Below are 20,964 nucleotides of genomic sequence, written 5' to 3' on the forward strand. Positions count from 1 at the left end.
CACAGCCCTCCTCAGAGGTAGGGCAGTGCTATTATACCCAGTATACAGAGGCACAGACAGGTTAAGGGACTTGTCCAAGGTCACACAGGAAACCTCTGGCAGAGTAGGAGATTGAACCTGAGTCTTCAAAGTCCCAGACTAGTATCCTAACCACTGGATCATCCCAACTCTCAGGAGAGGACTCACAATACCTCTCTTCTCTGTTTTTATGTTGTAGCAGGTTAATATAATACCCAGATACAATGGGGGTTCGCATGCTATACATGTGGCCAATAGAGGATGGATGGACAGGAAGGACTAGGGGACTCCTTTCTGACCACTAATCAGAGCTTTACTGGACAGTGGCTTGTGGATCCCTGCCACTCCTGGGCTGACCGCAAACTTCACTCCAATTAGCCTGGCACCCCCAAACCATTCTTGACACCTTTGTCCCCAGCAGACAGCGTGGTGACAGTGAATGAGGCAGAACCACCAGCTCCTACCATCGCCACCACCAGTAGCAGCAGCAGGAGGAAACATAGCCCTGAAGAACTGCTGTCAGCTGGGGAGCTGTTTCAGTCTGAGTCCTTGGTCGGCCAAGTCAGAGCTTCCTACCAGCTCAACATCATACTTCCGCGTGGTGCCTGGAGCACCTACTTCATAGATCTCACTGCAAGTCACTGCCATTTATTCTCCCCGTGTTTGGGGGGCACTTTGGTGGGATAGGCGACTCATGGGAGGGACTAAATGGCGGGCACCAGCTAAAGGGTGGCATGTGACCTCCCCACATGACCGCCCCTCATGATTCCACCCTGTCCCCAGCCCTGGGCCCCCGCACTCTCCCCATGCCCTCCCCATCCCAGGTTACCTGGGGGAGGGGGGAGTCTGTCCTCCCGTTGTGCCGGATACCAGTTTGTGTCACCTGGCTGGGTCTGTACACCCCACCGGAGGATGGGACTGGGGGCTGTACTGGTACAGCTGCACCGGAGCAGCTGCCGGTGAGTGGCACTGGCTCCTGGGAGCGGCAGCCCCAAACCAGCAGCTCCTCCGGTGCAGCTGTACCAGCACTGCCCGCAGCCCCGCCCCCAGCCCTGTCCTCTAGTGGGGCTGTACAGACCCCAGCCAGGAGACACAGCTGCGTGGAAGGGCTGGGGGCAGTACAGCCATGCCAGAGGAACTGCCGGCTGCCCCACATTCTGCTCCTTTCACCACTGCTGTTCCATGCTGAATGTGTCCCCCCAGCCCCCACCCAAAATCTGGGGAGGGGCATGTGACCCTTCTTGCCCCTCCCAGGCATCGCTGACCCTACACATAGAGCTGCTCATTAGTAGAGTTGGCTGGAAAATGCAGGTGAGGGGGAGTTCCATGGTCTCTCTCTCGTTCCCAAAGGCAACGGAGGAAGAATTCCATTTTCTGCTCTGCCAGGGATGCCAGAAAGAACCCAGAAATCACAAGCTCCTGTTCTGCCTTCACACCTTGTGCACCAACTGTCTGGAAGTGAACAAGCCCATGGGCCAGTGCACCATCTGCCACACTCCCATCCCACAAGCCAGTGGGATCCCAGACCAGCACAACCTGCTCTTCGCCAATCTGCAGGCCAAGCTGAGCACCTACCAGATAACTGTCAAAGGTAGTGACCTGGTCTGTGACAACTGTGGGCAAGGGGGAGAGTTCTGGTGCTCTGACTGTGAGGAGTGCCCTTGCATCAAGTGGTTTGAGACCTACCAGAGGTATCTAAAGTGAGAGAGCCATGAAGCCAAGGTGGTGAAGGATCTCAAGGTCGGATCTGCCGGGATGTTTCTTGATGGTTCCAGGAAGCTCAGTAACTTGCCCTGTGCCAATCCAACCCACACAAACCAGATGCTGAGGTAATGTTCACAACCTGATCTGTTTTCTATGCAGTTGCATCCAGAGTCTCTTTCTAGGCTCAGCTGTCTTTTTCACATGTAGGCAAAACACCAAAACAGTTCCTCAGCCCAGCCTGGGCTGCAGCTCCCACCCCCCTTCAGTCTTTCCTGCTTCAGGGCCTGCTGCAGGATTCTTCTGTCCGCTCTTAGGTGAGCACCACCTCCCAGCACTCTCACTCCAGAGGCTCCTGTTCCCCAGCAGGTTCCCACTGCCTCCCCTGCAGGGAACTCACTCTGTTCCTGCTCCCCCGTCCCTCCTGACAGCCAAGCTGGGTTTGTTGACTGTGAGCATGTGAAAAACTGTTGGGTGTCTGTGAAAATGTTTGTGAATCCTGATGGCCCTGAACTTTCCACTCTAATGAATTGTGGTGTCTGAAAAACAGTGCTGGAAAGACGGCAGTTCCTTACTTGGTATTTTACTAGTTTCAGTTGTCTACTCAGGGAGTGCAAATGAGAGCATGTGGTTTAGGCGACAAGTCATACAGCAGGAATCATTAACAGTGACCAGTCAACATGAAGCATTGGTGAACAATCCATGATCTGAAATGTCTTTGTCCAGACTCTTCAGTGACTACTGATGAATAACAAAGACTGCTGGTTCTGGAGTAGGACTGGGGCCATTGGCATCAGAAGGGGCAGGGTTGGGCCCCATAGTTCCATTCGGGATAGGCTGCCCCCAATGGCATTAGGGATAGGAAGGGGGCAGGCCTGGACTCCAGCAAGACTTGTGCAATGAGCAAGTTGGCCAGGTTGTGATCTCCTTGATACTAAGGCCACAGGACAGTGACTTCTTCACATGCTAACTCTGGTGTGGTTAGCGATTTCCTCTTGTCTGTAACTACTGTGACTGGAATCTCTGTGACGCTGTCAACTGGAATTCCCCTTGGAGCACTAAACTCCCGACCAACTTGTTAGCGATCAAACTGGCCAGTGGGGCTGAATGGTGGCTAGGATGAAAACACTCCTCCAGGGTACCTCACTGTCCTGCGCTGCTGTAAGATTCCTGCTGGATGTGATCTCCTTACAGTGCTATATTCTCCCAGGAAGAGGATTCCTGACTGCAGTCCTGCAGACCATCCTGCCTAGCTTCCTGTCCTTTTCAATCATAGAATATCAGGGTTGGAAGGGACCTCAGGAGGTCATCTCATCCAACCCCCTGCCCAAAGCAGGACCAATGCCCAACTAAATCACCCGAATCCCCAACTAAATCATCCAAAGCCATCATTGTGTTGGCTGAGAAACGAATCCAGGTCAGCGGCTTGGAAGGCAGCTATGCTCACCACTATACCACCCACACAAAAAGAAAGTAGCTTTTTGTTAGAGAGCAGTATGATTTGCATTAAGGTAGTGCCTAGAGGCTCTAACTGAGACGCAGGCCCCATTATACTGGGTGCTGTACATACACACTGAGACAGCCTCTGCCCCAAAGAGCTTCCAGTCTAAATAGTCACGACAGAGAGAGGACAGCTCATTATTCCGCATTTCACAGCTGGGGATTTGAGAGATCAAACGACTTTCCAAAGGCCATACAGACAGTCTGTGGCTGAATCAGGAACTGAAGCCTGGTCTCCTGAGTCCCCATGCAATGCCTCCACACACACCATCCTTCCTCTTTAAGCAAGTGAGTGTGGCCCACATTCTGCTCTTGGTTGTATCAGAGGAATTCAATAACTGCATAGATCTTTAGTGGAACTGATCAGGATTTATACCTCTGTAACTGAGCAGAGTCTGACTTGGGGAGCAGGATAGACACTAGAAAAACCTAACTTGGGATAGTAAATCTCTTATCAGATGCTTGTTAATTTCAGAGAGTCATGTTTAGGGCAAGAAGCCAGAATTCCAAAGGCGTGTGTAGCAAATAGGCCTCTCTACAGTTGTGACGTGGGTTAGATTCCAACCAGGAACACCTTAGAGACGCTCTTAGTTTTAAAAGTAGTTTAATCATACATGACAGATAGAGCACTGGGACAGTCTGGTGACTGACAAGCTAAAGGCACCTAAAGAGAGGTAGCTCAGTAACGGCCTCACGCTGCAGCTTGTTGCACTCTTGCTAGGAAAAGAGAGAGCTGTTTAGCAGCTTCCTCCCAAGTGTCCATCGGAAATACAGAGCTCGATTATCCAAAGCACAGATACACTGGCAATTGACGGCACCAGCAGAAGCAGGTCGACCGTCAGCAGCAGCACGGAATAATAATATAACTTATCATTCAAACCTTCAGGCTGATCATGGAGAGACCTGAAGTCACTGGCAGTCCTCTCTACTGCTATGACTCCTGCAGTTCACAGAGGACCATACTGCGCATTGCCAGAGTCTTTGCAGCAGACCTGGTGAGCAATTTCTCCTGCAACAAAGGCTGAAGGGAAGTGTAAGATTCCAGGTTGCAATGAGAGAGTGCAGGCCTCGGATCTAAATCTGTGTGGATCTCCAGAAGTTTACACAGATCCCTTAGGGCCTTCGCCGATGCCAGAGCACTGCTGTCGTTCAGCGGCTTCTGCAGGTACATTCTCACCAGGTTCTTCATTTTATAAAGACCAAACATGGGAATCTTTTCCTTAATCAAGGGCAGGGTATCCAGGTAACCACAGACAGTTGTGCAGAAGTCCCATTTCTTGGCAAAAGAATCCAAGGCTTTAAAGAGAACAGTGAGCTCCGACGTCCAGAAGTTATATACAACTAAGATGGGCTTGGGAACAGAGCGGAGGTAGCAGAGAAAGTTCTCTAGCCCTGTCTCAAGGGAGACACCTTGGGAAATCAAACCGAGCACAGACTCTGGGATTTGTATCACAGCCTTAAAGCTGTTTTCTCCATTCACTGCAGCCAGCTGAGTGATCATCTGTGCTGGAGTAGGAAAATGGCAGAATCAGGAACTTTTGAGACATCATACAGCATTGGTAATGCAGAGAGAACTGGGATATGGGGAGCTGAGAAAAAGGGGTCAGCGGGCCAAGTGATCTCTTAGTTCTTGTCAAACTCTGGTATTGTAGAGACCCCCTGCCTACTAGCTGGAGATCTTTGCATTCTATAAGTGATGCCTGAGTGTAAAGGCAGCGTTGGGGGAGGGGGTTCCCAGCTAGTCCATCCTGCTGTCTCCTTTCCAAGCAGATGAGAATGCTTGTGCATAGAGCTAAGCAAGATCCTGATCAGAGAAGGCTTAGATTCCAATTATTTATTCACCTGATGTAACACACTAGCAAAGTGTGCTTCTGTGTCCCTATAGTGGCTGGCAAATATAAGAGGATATCAGCCCTGCTGCTGCCTCCTGCTAATGGAGTTAGTCCTTTAGTGCAAATGGCAGGGACCTGTGCTTTGGAGCTATACAGCTCAGGTTCAGTGAAGACTCAGCTAGGGTCATTACAGTAGTCATTGGGTTGCTCTGTAAAGCACCTTGTCCCCATAGTGATTGGCACTATAGAAATATCATGAGTAGAAGGATAAACAAAGGGGGAGTGGACCTGGGCCTAGCCACAGAATGAAAGCCTCAGGATTTTCTTGGTGCTGGGCGCTGATTTGTGTGAAGCCCTGTATGACTGCACATGTCTAACCTGAACCGGCCTTGGAGTTTGTAGGAACTCCAGGAGAAAGATCTGCTCTGGATTGCTTAATAGCCGGGCAGGAGCAGGAGCTGCTATGGAAGCTCCTAACCCCTGCCTATACCATGCAGGTTATCTGCTAATAGAGATTCTCAATGAGCAAAGCAGACTCACTGTCTTTGTTGACCTTCATGTCGAAGAACACCAGCGTGCTTCCCCCAAAGCCAGTGCTGGCCACGACCCCAGAGCCTGGCACACTGCTTTCCCATTCGAATGGCAGGTATGAGGAGGAGTCCTTGCTGCCCTCTAGCATACTGGAGAGCTGCAACAGAAAACCAAAGAGAATGCACCATGCTCCCAATAGTGCCAAGAATCAGCCGGGTTCACCTGCACTAGGAGAGAGCCCTGTGCATGTGCTGAGAGGTGGAAAAGGAGGCTGGGCAAAGGTGGCCGAGCCGGTGGGTAGAGGAGTGGCCGAGTTTGAAGTCTGCGCTCTAACACCTGTCTAGGTAACCACCTTGACAGTGGTGTGAGCTTGGGGCCACTCCCCTCCCCAAAGGGAAAGGAGAAGGAGGAGATAGAAAAGTCTTGTTCCATGGTCTTGTGTGATCTCTCAATGCCCATATCTAATGCTGTGGGAGCCAGATGAAAAACAAAAAAGGGGATGGGAATGGATGACACTTCCTTTTCATATTCTTTTTCTCCAGGTTTTCACAGGCACCTCATAATTTTGAAATCTCACCTGACATGAAATATGTTGACCTACTCTGCAGTTGGTTGAAAAATGGGGGCACAGATTTTGTGAAAATTTTCTCCATGCTTTATTGTTTTTTCTTGGTTTTCTGCAAAATTTGAAACGTTTGGGGCAGAATGTTGCGACATTTCTGATCATTTCTCCTCTCTCTCTGTCTCTCTCACCCCCTTGGTATTTATGAAGCACTCAGACTAAGCACTGTAAGGCTCTGTACTCCTTGGACAAATGCAGGGTTGCTTCCTATGTGACAAAAAGAAAAGGAGTACTTGTGGCACCTTAGAGACTAACCAATTTATTTGAGCATTGGTTAATAATAAATAAATTGGTTATGCTCAAATAAATTGGTTAGTCTCTAAGGTGCCACAAGTACTCCTTTTCTTTTTGCGAATACAGACTAACACGGCTGTTACTCTGATTCCTATGTGACAGTCTCCAATCCTTTTTCCATTCCAGATGTGCCTGTATGTCTGCCATTCTGCTTGGGAGACTAGTCTAGAGTTTAATAGATCTGCAGCTTAGGAAATTGTTGTGTCTTGTAAACACAATCTGCAAAAACCACCCTGCTGAGTCAGGTCCCAAATAATTGTGGTTACTAAATATACCCTAATAGGCAGGGCTACACTCCACATGGCGGGCTGGTTGGACTCTGGTGGCTTTTAGAACATGGTGAATGCCACTGGAGGGCTCACCAGCTATTTAAAGGGACACTACCCTTTTCCAATAGACTACAGAAATACTGCCTGCTGTCCAGCTTACATCATCTTCTGCTCAGTTTCATTGCATTCATGCAAGTTTATACCCCTTGAAACAATTCTTTTCTCTCCTTTGCATACTAGGATCACATTGTATGCCAGGGCTAGGAACACATTGTATGCTCTGCTCTCGTTTAAATCAGAAGGAAGTCCATAATCAATGGAGTTACCCAAGGTCAAAAGCACTGTGCTGACTTTTCCTTTCTATTCCCAGCAGTTGAGAGGCTAGGTCTTGCTGCCACTCCCCTGGAATGAGAAATCAGTTGTTCTGCTTCCACTTTTTCACAGAAGGTAACCTGCATATGAAAGATCCCAGAGTTTGTGCCATGCAGTGCCCACAGCAAACTAGCCCTTGTTGCGTCATATCTAGACGGAGGTGTGGGCCAGGGGTCCAACCCAGAGCTCTCGAGTTCCGATTTAGGTTCTGACACTGGTACCTTGTATACGCTGGGATACAACCGCTGCTCCTTGCTGTGTCTCCGTTTTCCCACCTGCACTCTATTGGGCTGCAGGAAATGTGGGTTCAATTCCTGGTTCTGCCATGGGCCTGCAAGGTGACATTGGGCAAACCACTTCCCTCCCATCTGTACAATGGGGACACTGATACTGACCATTGAGATCTTCTGCTCTCTATATAGTGTCATCAGCAACACTCTTCTACAGAAGGGGAAACTGAGGCACAGAGAGATGTGATGTGCCCAATGTCATGCAACTGGCCAATGGCAGAGCCACAAACAGAACCCAGCTCTCACAAGGGGAGATGTGAATGCTCTCTATAAATACATCAAATGGATAAATACTAGGGAAGGAGAGGCGTTATTTAAGGTGAGGGCCAATGTTGGCATAAAAACAAATGGATATTAACTGGCCATCAGGAAGTTTAGGCTTGAAATTAGATCAAGGTTTCTAATGATCAGAGGAGTGAAGTTCTGGAACAGCCTCCCAAGGGGAGCAGTGGGGGCAAAAAACCTAACTGGTTTCAAGCCTGAGCTTGATAAGTTTATGGAGGGCATGGTATAAGGAGACTGCCTACAATGGCATGTGGCCCATCAACGACAGCTAGTAATAAATATCCCCAATGGATGCTGATGGGACAGTAGATGGGGAGAGCTCTGAGTTACTACAGCAAATTCATTCCCAGCTGTCTGGCTGGTGGGCCACACGCACATGCTTAGGGTCCAACTGTCTGCCATATGGGATCAGGAAGGACTTCCCCCCACCCGAAGTCACATTGGCAGAGGCCCTGAAGTTTTTGACCTTCCTCTGCAGCATGCAGTCACTTGCAGGTTTAAACTAGTGCAAATGGCAGAGTCTCTGTAGCTTGAAGTCTTTAAATCATGATTTGAGGACTTCAGTAGCTCAGACAGAGGTTCGGGGTATATTACAGGAGTGGGTGGGTGAGGTTCTGTGACCTGCAATGTGCAGGAAGTCAGACTAAATCATAGAACCATAGAATATCAGGGAAGGGACCTCAGGAGGTCATCTAGTCCATCTAGTCTTTCCAATTTTTCCACATCCTCCTTGTCGTGGGGGGACCAAAACTGGACACAATACTCCAGGTATGGCCTCACCAGTGCCAAATAGAGGGGAACGATCACGTCCCTCGATCTGCTGGCAATGCTCCTACTTATACAGCCCAAAATGCCATTAGCCTTCTTGGCAACAAGGGCACACTGTTGACTCATATCCAGATATCATATCCAAATGATCACGATGGTCCTTTCTGGCCTTCAAATCTATGAGTCTAAGTTCCAGTCCAGCGTTCTAGCCAGAGCCGTAACCAAGGCAGGGGGAAAGGGGCAGCCACCCAGGTGGAGGCGGAAAAATGGGGCAGAAACAGAGGTGACATGTAAAGCCCCGGGTGGCAAGGCTTTGGTGGGCCAGCCCCATGCACCAGGGTTAGGGAGAGAGTGCCATCTCCAGCCCCTGACTCTCCTTAGTGTGCCACCCAGCCTGTCTGCATTGGGGGGCAGGGTAGCAAAAATCTCGGGAGCATATGCCTGATAGTAGGGCCGGAGATGAGGGGTTTGGGATGCAGGAGGGGGCTCCAGGCTGGGGGGTGGGGTGGAGGGGTTCAGGATGTGGGAGGGGGCTCTGGTATGGGGCAGGGGTTGGAGTGCAGGGGGGTGAGGGCTCCGTCTGGGGGTGCAGGCTCTGGGGTGGGGCAGGGAGGAGGGCTTTCGTGTACAGGAGGGGGCTCTGGGTTTGGGGGGAGCTCAGGGCTGGGACAGGGGGTTGGGGCACTGGGTTACCTCCAGCTGCTCCCAGTCAGTGGCACAGCTGCGGGGTAAGGCAGGCTTCCTCCCTGTCCTGGCACCGTGGACCATGCTGCACCCCGTAAGCAGCCAGTAGCAGGTCCAGCTCCTAGGCGGAGGTATGGCAGGTGGCTCTGCGCACTGCTCTCGCCCACAGGCACCGCTCCCGGAGTTCCCATGGGCCATGGTTCCTGGCCAATGGGAGTGCGGAACCAGTGCTCGGGGTGGGGGTAGGGAGCGCAGAGCCAGGACAGGTGGGGACTAGCCTGCCTTAGCCCTGCAGCACTGCCAACCGGACTTTTAACTGCCCTGTCGGCAGTTATGACCGGAGCTGCCAGGGTCCTTTTTTGACGTTGTATTCCGGTCAAAAAGCGGACACCTGGTCACTTTATTTGGGGGGGTTCCCAGACTCCATTTTATATTCCTGGATTTCATTTTGAATAAGCAAGAGTCACTTCATCATTAGAAGCTGCAGGTCACAGAGCACGAAAAACAGAATTGGTGGGAAAACCAAACTGGCGGGGAAAAGGTGGTGAACAACAATGCTAAAAACAGCAGAAGATCATACCACTGTCAGGTAAATAATGATCGCAGGCTAAAAATAGAACTGACAGTTTAGAATGTTGACAGCTGGCATGCATCCAAGAAAGATCTGACAGGAAGATATGAGCAGAAGTGTACAGAAAGTTCCCTGACAGAATGGTATAAAGGTCAGTGTGTCAGTTGAGTTGGATTGACAGCTGGTGGGAGTTGAGAGCTGATAGCTGAGAGAGCTGGCAGAGAGAGGAGGATTGGGCCAAAAGAAACCTGATGAGGTTCAATAAGGACAAGTGCAGAGTCCTGCACTTAGGACGGAAGAACCCAATGCACCGCTACAGACTAGGGACCAAATGGTTAGGCAGCAGTTCTGCGGAAAAGGACCTAGGGGTGACAGTGGACGAGAAGCTGGATATGAGTCAACAGTGTGCCCTTGTTGCCAAGAAGGCCAATGGCATTTTGGGATGTATAAGTAGGGGCATAACGAGCAGATCGAGGGATGTGATCGTTCCTCTCTATTCGACATTGGTGAGGCCTCATCTGGAGTACTGTGTCCAGTTTTGGGCCCCACACTACAAGAAGGATGTGGATAAATTGGAGAGAGTCCAGCGAAGGGCAACAAAAATGATTAGGGGTCTGGAACACATGACTTATGAGGAGAGGCTGAGGGAACTGGGAATGTTTAGTCTACGGAAGAGAAGAATGAGGGGGGATTTGATAGCTGCTTTCAACTACCTGAGAGGTGGTTCCAGAGAGGATGGTTCTAGACTATTCTCAGTGGTAGAAGAGGACAGGACAAGGAGTAATGGTCTCAAGTTGCAGTGGGGGAGGTTTAGGTTGGATATTAGGAAAAACTTTTTCACTAGGAGGGTGGTGAAACACTGGAATGCGTTACCTAGGGAGGTGGTAGAATCTCCTTCCTTGGAAGTTTTTAAGGTCAGGCTTGACAAAGCCCTGGCTGGGATGATTTGATTAGGGATTGGTCCTGCTTTGAGCAGGGGGTTGGACTAGATGACCTCCTGAGGTCCCTTCCAACCCTGATATTCTATGATTCTATGAGGAGAGCAGCAGAGGGAGCACTGCCTTGCCACTGGAGTGCACAGAGAGAGAGAGATAAGAAGCAGAGACCTCAGGAGAAGAGGCAGAGAGAGAGCGTGCAAGACAGTGCAGCGGAGTAAGTTTGTCAGACAAAGTTCTAGTTCTGGTATAGTATAGTGTTAGTGTATATGTGTGTGCATGAGTTTATAAAGATCTATCTGTGTGTGGTAATTGTAAAAGAAATTTATATATGTAGGACCTAAAAATATATTTAAAAACTGCTATCAGTGATCTGTGAACAACTGATGACCAAAAGCAGAGTGCATCACTTAGCATCACTTTGTACTGTAAAGCAATATGGTTTGGGGTGCTCTTTAACTTGTTGGAAGGGATTTGTGTCTTATAATATCAATAAGGGATTTGTGCCAAGGATTGGGTTTATAACATCTATAAGAGGTGTTAACATCAAGAAAGGGTGATCTTTAGCTTGTTATGAGGAATAAAGGGCACCTTGTTTAAAACATGGCTTGTGTCACTCATTTATCGGAGGGCTGTATCCATGCCCTCGAAGATTTTTCCTTAGCCATCCTGGAGACCTAATATCTAATGAGAACAGATTAGTCATCTCAGGGAACCCAAATTCTGTTTTCGGGGTAACAACCCTGTGTGCCCCGCACCACAACCCCTGTCACTTGTGCGTGGAAAAAATTGGTAGGGGTCACAAATATGCTTGCTCGCCCCAGGCGCTAAAATGCCCAGTTATGGCTCTGGTTCTAGTTCCTAGGCCATAATTGTGCCTATGTCTCAGGGCTGCTGGGAGGGTTACTTAGGTACTATATGTGCAGTGCTATGAAGTTGAAATGTGCTCCGCATTACTGCCATGGTGGCTGCTGCTGACTGAATTTGAATTGGAATCGGGGGGCTTCTGTGAGATTGGAATTCTCCTGCCAAATTTGAGGGCTCACTGAAAATTGTGGCTTCTGCTGTGGCATTTTTCAACTAGTGGAGCAGACTGTTTGCTCAGTGAGGGAGCATGAACTCAGCTCCCTACCGGACAGGATATGGAGGAGGCCTTGCATAAAAACACAGCGGCTGGCCCCTCTCCCCTACCAGTCACATTTCCCGTCAGTGCCAGAGTATCCCCAGTGTGCTGAGGAACGAAAAACCACTCAGGGAAACTCTCTTGCTATTAACTGCTGCTACAGCCCAGCCAAGCACATCTGCACATTGTTACTGAGCAGTAACACACAGAGATAGCCCCAAGCTGTGAAGTTCTTGGGTAAAATTTCCTGAAGTGCCTATGTGACTCAGGAGCATAAATTTCATCTACAAAAGTGGCTTAAGAACCTAAACCCGACTGATTGTTAATGGGATATAGGCTCCTAAATCCAGGTCCCCCACAATATTTAGGTGCCTGCCATTGAAATCAATGAGAGTTAGGTGCCAAAATATCTGTGAGGATCTGGGCTGCGTGATGAAGTCACTTTTGAAAATGGAACTTAGACAACTTCAGCTTCCAGCCATTGGATCGTGTTCGAGTTGGGGCGTTGACTTGGTTGTCCAGTTCCCTTGTTTCCAAACCAACACACTTGATAATTTTGGGCAGGGGAGTTAAGGGGGAGGGAATCACCAAATGACCAAGACAGAGATTGAGACCAAGTAGTCTGTGAACTGCACACTGTATGCGAGGCCAGTTGTCTCTAGATAGAGAATTCACAGCACACCTGGACTCTGTTGCAAGCCCGCACACTAAAGGGAACAATTCTAGGTCTTAGCTTTTCCTCTTACACTACTGTTACATTGACGTAACCCCGCTGATAGGGGTAGAGTTACTCTTGATTTACACTGGTGTAAACCAGAAGATTCAGGACACAGTCATAAGGGGAATTTACTTACCTGTAACTGGAGGTTCCTTGAGATATGTGGTCCCTATTTATATTCCAAACATGGGTGTGCATGCCCGCCATACGCCGGAAGGCTTTCCTAGCAGTGTCCGTTGATATGCACGTGCATTGTGCGTCGTCTTGTACTCCCCAGCTGAGGCTATATTAGGCCGTGTGGATTGTGCCACTCCAGTGACACTCTTATCGCTGAGTAGTGCAGTCCACAGCTGAGGGGATGGATGGCACACATCTTGAAGACCCTCCAGTTACAGGTAAGTAGTCTCCTCTTCTTTGAGTGATGGTCCCAATATTTATTTCAAACCTGAGTAAGTACTGAGCAGTGATCAGTGTGGAGAGGGGTGTGAGGATGCAAGAGGCAGTGCAGTGTGTAGTATGGCGCATCCCACTGACGCATCATCAGCCCCCCCTTGGGCAATGGCGTAATGGGATGTGAATGTGTGCATGGAGCACCATGTTGCTTCTCAACATGTGACTTGCCAGGAGACATCCATCAGGTAGGCAGATGTGGTTGCTTGTGCTTGTGTAGAGTACACCATAACTCTGTCAGGTGGCAGTATGTTGGTTTGGGATGGAAGACAAGGAGGTGAACAGACTGACTGAGGTGGAACTCCAAAACCAACTGTGGGAGGAACTTAGCATGCAGCTGTCAGGAAATCATATCCTTGTGAAATACTGTGTAAGGGGGGATCAGCAATCATGGCTGCTACTTCGCTGACCCATCTAGCCGAGGTAATAGCCACTAGGAATATTGCTTTCATGGAGACATGGGAGAGGGAACATGTCGCCATTGGCTCGAAGAGCGGCTTCGTGAGGGCAGATAGAAGAAGGGCAAGGTCCACAGGGGCATGGGCTTAAGTACTGTCAGGAAACTGTTGAGGACACCTTTTATGAAATGAATGGTGGTAGGGTGCGTGAACACCAAGCTGCCATCCACAGGGGGGGAAAGGCATTAAGTGTGGCCAGGTGGACCCATACAGAGCTGAGGGAAAGGCCCTACATTTAGAGTTCGAGGAGATAATTGAGGATGATAAGTATGAGTATTGGTCTCAGCTGATGGTGATGGTCGGGAGGACATGAGGTGAAGCATTTACATTTATCTTAGTAGTAGGTCCAGTAGCGTAGCTAGGGGGGGAGCGGGGCAGCGGCCGCTCCCCCACTGAGCACAAGTGGCGCCTTGTCAATGTCTTGGCGCCTTTTAAATTTTCTCCTGTTGAGGGAACAGGGGGAGCGATCCAAAAAAAAGGCGCCACCTGCTGCGGCGCTTTTACTCACCCGGCGGCGCTCCAGGTCTTCGGCGACAGGACCTTCACTCGCTCCGGGTCTTCGGTGGCACCTCAGCGGCGGGACCTTCAGTGCCGAAGACACCCGGAGCGAGTGAGGGCCTGCCGCTGGAGCGCCGCTGGGTGAGTAAAAGTGCCACAGCGGGTAGTGCCTTTTTTTTGGATCGCTCCCCCTGTTCCCTCCACCTGGCTATGCGGCTGAATAGGTCCAGGGGCATACCCTCCTGCTCTGGTTAAGGATGTGTCTCAGCAGAGTGGAGCATGCCTTGTCTTTGGTCTGACCCAGTATGACCGTTCTTATGTTCTTATGTCTACTCTTGAGCCCCATCCAAAAACTAGGCCGTGAGGTGAAGAGAGCCCAGACTGGGAAACTGGACTCTGTCCCCATCTTGTGTGAGGAGGTCCAGGAGCAGTCGGAGGTGGAGTAAGTTTACGCATGGAGAGGCTGAGGAGGTCTGTGAATCAGAACTGATTGGGCCAGAATGGTGGCATGAGAATGATGGTGGCACGGTCCCGGCGAATCTTGCGGAGGACTTGTGGGAGGAGCGGAATGGGGGGAAAAGGCATAGCAGAGATTGCCCATCCAGAGTAGGAGAAGAGCATCACCCTGTGAGTCGTCCCCGATTGGCTCACCTGGAACCATAGAGGGGTAACTCGCGGTTGTCGTGAGTGGCAAAGAGGTCCCAGAGTGGGGTGCCCCACGTGCGGAAGATGGAACAGAGAGTGGGATTGTGTAATTCCCACTCATGGTTGAGGTAGAGAGTCCCACTGAGCATGTCGGCTAGGAAATGTTGGGTGTCTGGGATGTACGTGGCTTGGATCATCCCATGGTGCTGGATGAAGGGGTGAAGGGGGTACAGACCAGGACCTTGGAAGGGTCAGTCCACCAGGTGAGGGAGGCCAGAACTGTCTTTGAGAAAATGATTTTGGCATCCAACTGGTCCCTTGTAGGGTCTGTAAATGGAAAGGAGTCACATTTGGAAGCAACGCATGTGCAGACATACATGTGGTGTCACGTAGGTGCAGACTGCCATGTGCCAGCGGAGGGAGAGGAAATGGCAGACTGTGGTGCGAGGGTTGCAGTGTAAGTCCACAACTATGGCTGTCAACGTCGCAAAGCGGTCTGCTGGAAGGAAGGCCCATGTCACAATGGATTTGAGGGGGGTGCCGCTGATACCAGGCCGGTAGGGTGCACATGGCTGAGGGTGGAATGGTTGGTGCTGCTGTTTGCGTTGGAGGGGTGGGGTATAGATCCCCATGGAGCGCAAAGTTGCTAGAGTACTTCAGCGAGCGAAGGGACTAGTCTGTTTTGTCAGAGAACAACCTGTCCTCGTCAAAAGGGAGGTTTGGACCTCCTGAGGAAAGCCAGAGGACTGCAGCCAGGAGTCTTGTCACATGACAACACCCATGGCAAGAGAGCACAAAGACCTGCCCGTGGCATTGACTGCCAGTTGGAGGCCCACTTTGGCCACCAGGCACCTCTCTTCCACCAGGGCATTAAACTGTTGGTTCTTGCTAGTGCAGCATTGTTGTTGAAATCATACTTAGCCAGCAGAACCTGGTAATTTGCAATTTGGCATTGCAAAGCTGCCAAGTAGTCCTTTTTCCCCAAAAGGTCGAGGCGCTTGGCCGCCCAGTCTGGAGGGCTGGACTTGTGTGTGCTGGCACACCTGTTCCATCACTGCATGCATAACCAGAGAGCTGGGGGATGGGTGGGAGAAGAGAAAGTCCGTCCCCTTAGTTGGTACCAAGTACTAGCACGTCACGCATTTTGGTGTGGGGGTACAGGAAGCCGGGGTGTGCCACACTGCCCATGTGGACTGAAGGATAGCATCTTTAATAGGCAGTGCTAGCCATGACAGTCCCTGTGGTTGGAGGAAGTCCTGCAGTTGATGGTGCTGATCCTGGATCTCCTCTAACGGTACGCCCAGATCCGCAGCTACCTGCTGTAACAGGACCTGATATTGCCTTTGGTCATCTGGGGCCATAGAGAGGAAGGGGAGTCAGTAGGACCCTGTTCATTCACTGGCATGGGTAGCTTGCAGGCAAGCAGTGGAGAAGGCAGGTAGGGCAGCTCCAGTTGCTCCGTGGGGAGAAGAGGCTCCAAACAGCTAGGAGTCCAGGGGATGTCTCTGGAAGCACTGGAGAACCGAGGTGGTGTTCATGGAGATGGTTGGACCGATAGGTGCGAAGGCAGTTGGTGGATGGACAGTGCGCGAGCTGAAGACCGGTCAGGGCAGGCAGATGCTGGGACGACTAGCAGTACCACCGGATCCTTCTTGTGCTTTATTTCACTCTCAGTACGGGGAAGCTTAGCACTGGTGCGTCGGTGCTGGTACATGACTCCTCGCCCAACCTGGTTGGTTTGGGAAGGGAACGCTATGCTTGGAGGTGGCCCTCAATAGGGACTTGCTCAGATGCCCATGAGAATGCTTTGTACCCTCATGTCTCGGCTCGCCCTTGACCGACAGTACTGTCAGATCGGCGGCATGGAAAGTGCTGGGAGGAGCACTCACCGCTGGTGATGGGCGCTGCAGTGACAGCTCTGAATCAGAGTGTGCCTGCGGTCTCATGGCCTCCTCCATAAGCAACTTTCTTAGGTGAAGTTCCTGTGCTTCCCAAGTCCGTGGCAGGAAGGACTTAAGAGATCTTGCAACAAGTTGCGACATGAGCCTCCCCACGTCAGTAAAGGTAATGCTGGTGCTCGTCGCTCACCGAGAACAAGCGGGGGCACAAAGCACAGTTTTTAAACCCTGGAACTTGGGGCATAGTACCTGGGGGAGGGAAAACGTACCATGAGCAGGGTAAACAATCTCTAATTAACTACACTAACTACTATGTGTACTTACCATGCTATACAAGCAAACAACAACTATATACAACAGTCGAAAGTGCTCTCTTAGTCAAAAACTGAGATCCCAGAGGAGGAGGGGGTCTGACTCCATACATGCAGCAGTAAGAGGGAACTGGCGCAGCGTTGACTCATTCAGCATAATATAGCCTCAGCTGGGAGCACAAGATGACGTGCAGGTCAATGGACACTGCTAGGAAAACCTTCCAGCTCTGGCGCATGGCATGCATGTACACCGACATTTGGAATACATATAGGAACCACCACTCAAAGAAGACTCTAAACTTGTGAGTACTCTTGAACTCAGTCTCTGCCCATCAGTTACTATTCATGGGAGGCAGAACTATTCCTCGTCCCTAGGTTCAGTCTGGATGGGGCTGGAGACAGGACTTTCCCTGTGGAGGATCCTTGGTGGTAGATCTCCCCTAGAGGGCATCTGTTGGAGTCCTTCACCAGCTGCTTAAAGGGTGAGATGAGTGCCATTTATTTGAGCAGGCTTATCCTTATGCATGGCTTGGGTTTGCTCTGCTGTTCTTTTACATCTGCTACCCCTTTCACTGCTGTTGGTGGCGTCAACTGACTCGGGGTAGTGGCCACCTGAGCCTTTGCCCATGTGCCTGGTCCTTTAGGCTGCTTGCTTCTTCCTTTCCATGCTAACATCGGCATCCCATGGAGATACCCATTATGGGGCCCCCATCAATACAGCCAGACAGCAGCTCTTTACAAGGCAAAGGGGGCAGCTAGATTAATAACTGTCCCAATTCACTCTACACCTGGTAGCTGGGATTTCCAAAGGAGTCCGAGGGAGTCAGGTGTCTGAATCCTTTGAAAAGTATAACGTGCTCCTGGATGTTCTTAGCCAGGAGTGCGGTGGGAGCGGTCTCTGAGCAACAGTGCTCAATGACTTCCATGTTGAGTCAAAGCACTCTGACCTACTGAAGCTATGATGAAGGACAGATGAAAGGAGGATTCATGGACGCAGACACCCGGCCTGGGAGGTGTGTTCAAAGCATTGAACAGACACTACCCTAATTAATCCTCCCAGCAGCCCTGTATCATCATCCCCATTTGACAGGTGGGGAAACACGAATGAAAGGTGAAGTGAGTCACCCAAGGCCACACAGTGAATCAGTGGCAGAGCCAGGATTGGAAGCCAGTCCCCTATGACTCCAAACTCCATGCTTGTTCCTCCAGACCATGCTGCCTGTGGGAGAAAATGCCAGAAGGCGTTAGGGTTTACCAGAGGGACAGGGGTGCAGGAGGCAGCATTGGAAGAAGGAATGGCATGAGCATAAGTCTCTTGGTTGGATTGGATCCAGTTCCCATTTAGGCTCAATTCACTACTGGAAGAAGGAAAGAGAAATTGCAAAGAAAACGGGTAAGAAAGATGGCAGTGGGTTGCTTTTAGTTTGGAAATAGTTTTATTGAGGGTAACAAGAGTGACTTACATTCCTGTATTATTATCCCATACAAAAGCACCTCCACGTTACATTCCCCAAAACCATGGTCCCATCCCAATTTTATATCCAACCCCTTCCACTGAAAACAGGTCCCTTCCCACCCCATCAATTCAACTGCTTCTTTATTTATAAGGATATCTGCCACTAGGATTTGTCATGTGGTTAAATATATCATGAATCCTGTGGATTTTTAATATAGTTTTCAAAGTAGGGGGCGGGTGGTACCTTTTCAAAGTGTTACATGACATTTTGTCTACACAACTACTATTAAAATTTCTACACACTGAACACCTTATCCTGTCCCATGCATCAAAGATGGTCCCAATTTTTATAGGCCCTAGATAATTGCTAATGCTGATCCAACAGTAACAAACAAACTACATAAAACCTCATTCGCTAATGTTTCCATGCATCAAAGCTCCAAGGGTGGATCCAAAGCCCAAGGAAGGCAATGCAAAGACTCCCACTGATTTCAATTGCTTGAGTCATACCCTAACTTTTCCCTTGATCTGGGCCAATTCAGTTTGGAACAGACAATCTGCCATATTGCTTTATCTTTGGCCTAAGCTAAAAATTCTCTTCTCTGTGAGGCTTATAAATTCCACAGGCTTCAGCCCCTAGAGTCATTAATTAAAATATCCTTAAATAAAACATCCTTAATTCAGTTATCCTTAACTGATCTTGTAAGTTGCTTGATATGAAGCTATTTGGTCTGAAGATCTTAAAAGCTCTGCCTATTTCTTGAGCAGAATGGGTAAGTTCCTTCAATCGGAGATACTTGTCTTTTGACTCTGACAGTGCGGCGTGTCATGGACAATGGTGGCATCGTTGACAAAGTCATCCTTAAAACGAGTAAAAAAACAGGAAAGTTCTAATGGCGACACACAAAACTGCTGACTTCTAACATTCCAAACTTCAAACCATATGAACTGACTGCCTACAAACATAGCCTGTGGTTTTAAATCTTAGTGAGATCTAAAAACAAGACAAGTTTGACGTTCCTGGGCCAAATTCTCCTCTCACCTACTCTGGTGTAACTCAAGAGTGAGTGCACTGAAACCAATGTAAAAGTGACAGAAGTGAGAGAAGAATTAGACCCTCTACATTTTAGTCATATTGAGTCATCTGAGAGCACTTTCTGATGGAGACTAATAGGAATTATTGTTCACCCACTCCCCCACTCTCCAATAACTCACAAACAGCTCAAATGAAGTGGCTCAAACAATTCCTCTTTTGGCTGAGACAAAAACATAAAATTGAAGCCTACATTTGTCTGTGTAAATTATGAGCCTCTGAAAGAGCAAGCTGGAAATCAATCTTAACTAGGTCACGTGCTTCCAGCACCAATTATAAAAAATGATTTTTATACATTTCATTCTGTAGTGTACCACAGTACTGCTATCCAAGTTAAGCTTGAAGAAACTAGTTCGGGATCATACTGCAAAATTCTATAAAGCATACTTCCTCCTATTTAATTTTTGTACTAGTGTCATCAATAAAGAATAATATCAGAACATCTCAATGAGAATGATGTAGGAAGGTGCTTGAGTTCCAGAAAAAATACCAACTGGGCAGAATTTCTGGACTGGACAAAACTGGAAACATTAAGTATAGAAATGTGCAAAAGAGCTGGGATTTTTACTAGGAGATTTAGCAGTTCCCTTAGACTTCTTTGGAAATCTCAGGAAAGATGCAAAGTTTGGACCTGAATCCAGATCTTAACTTTTTTGGGGCCATCTCTAATTAAGCGCTGGTCACTTATTTTCTTACAAACCAGGAAAAGAAAACACCCACAAAGGAGGAAATGAACTCCCTGAGAGAGGGGGACATTCATACAGATTGACTTGAGAGTGCCACTTCTGCAGCGCCAGCTGCAAAGCTGTATTTACACGTGACGTGAGACCATTTCAAAGTACTTGCTGGCACATTCCCTGCAAGATAAAATGCCTCAGACAGTTACAGCGGCATTCACGATACATGTGGGTCCAGGTTCCCTGCTGCCCTGCACCCTGGATAGTCAATTACACCTAGGCAGCGTGAGCGGAGCAGATCCAAATGGTATTGGTTCACGCCCACTTTGCACAGGTGTGAGTGACATCACAAGACACAGTGGCAAATCCGGCCCCTGGTGGAGCCACTTGGCTTACCACGTTGGAGTTGCAGCAATTGGGCTAAGGGATGTGGGTCCAGAGGGGGTATGCCAACAGCTGGAGATCACCAAAGCACGGGGGTGAGGGCTGCCCATGCTGGGAACGGAGAGGGGACTTACATTGCTTGTTCCATGCTCAGAGGTGAAGTCAGTAAAGAGGGCATGTTTGAGACGGGATGACACCTTGGACCAAATATTACCTGTGTGGCTCTCTGGGCTTCAGGGGAGGTTACAGCAGGGACAGATTTGTCTGCTTTTGTTTTCTTTGGCTGGCATTTAGCGATCTATTTCTATATCCCTCAGCCTAGGGCATTGTGCTTGGGTCAGTCGCAACCATGGTTGCCTGTGACTTGCTGTACAGTCAGCAGCCATCTACTTCTACTCAGATCAGTCTCTGATACCAGTCACCTGAGAGAGGCATTGCAGAATAACCATACCCAGCTCTCAGGTAGCGTGATCATCTGTAGACTGCTTTGCAAAGGAGGGCAGTAGCGTTATTCCCATTTTACGGGTGGGGAAACTGAGGCACAGAGAGCTGAAGTGACTTGCCCAAGAACACACAACAGG

The 20,964-nt window shown here is 49.4% G+C and overlaps 1 protein-coding gene across 2 annotated transcripts in view; it reads right to left on the reverse strand.

Annotated features, from left to right (window-relative positions):
- Positions 1 to 4,150: 4,150 nt before the first annotated feature.
- The window catches only part of LOC141994462 (protein PML-like), a 37,833-nt gene continuing 21,019 nt past the window's right edge, over positions 4,151 to 20,964 (reverse strand). The window contains exons 8-9 of one of the 2 annotated variants that reach the window (XM_074964700.1): positions 5,592 to 5,739; positions 4,151 to 4,725 (exon numbers count right to left, since the gene is read on the reverse strand). In XM_074964700.1, the coding sequence (XP_074820801.1) occupies positions 4,151 to 4,725; positions 5,592 to 5,739 (723 nt within the window). Of the gene's footprint in view, positions 4,726 to 5,591; positions 5,740 to 18,322; positions 19,091 to 20,964 lie in introns of those variants that run through there. The other variant, XM_074964701.1, reaches the window with a different exon arrangement.

The sequence above is a fragment of the Natator depressus genome, chromosome 10 (assembly GCF_965152275.1).
Source record: "Natator depressus isolate rNatDep1 chromosome 10, rNatDep2.hap1, whole genome shotgun sequence".
Classification (NCBI taxonomy): domain Eukaryota; kingdom Metazoa; phylum Chordata; order Testudines; family Cheloniidae; genus Natator; species Natator depressus.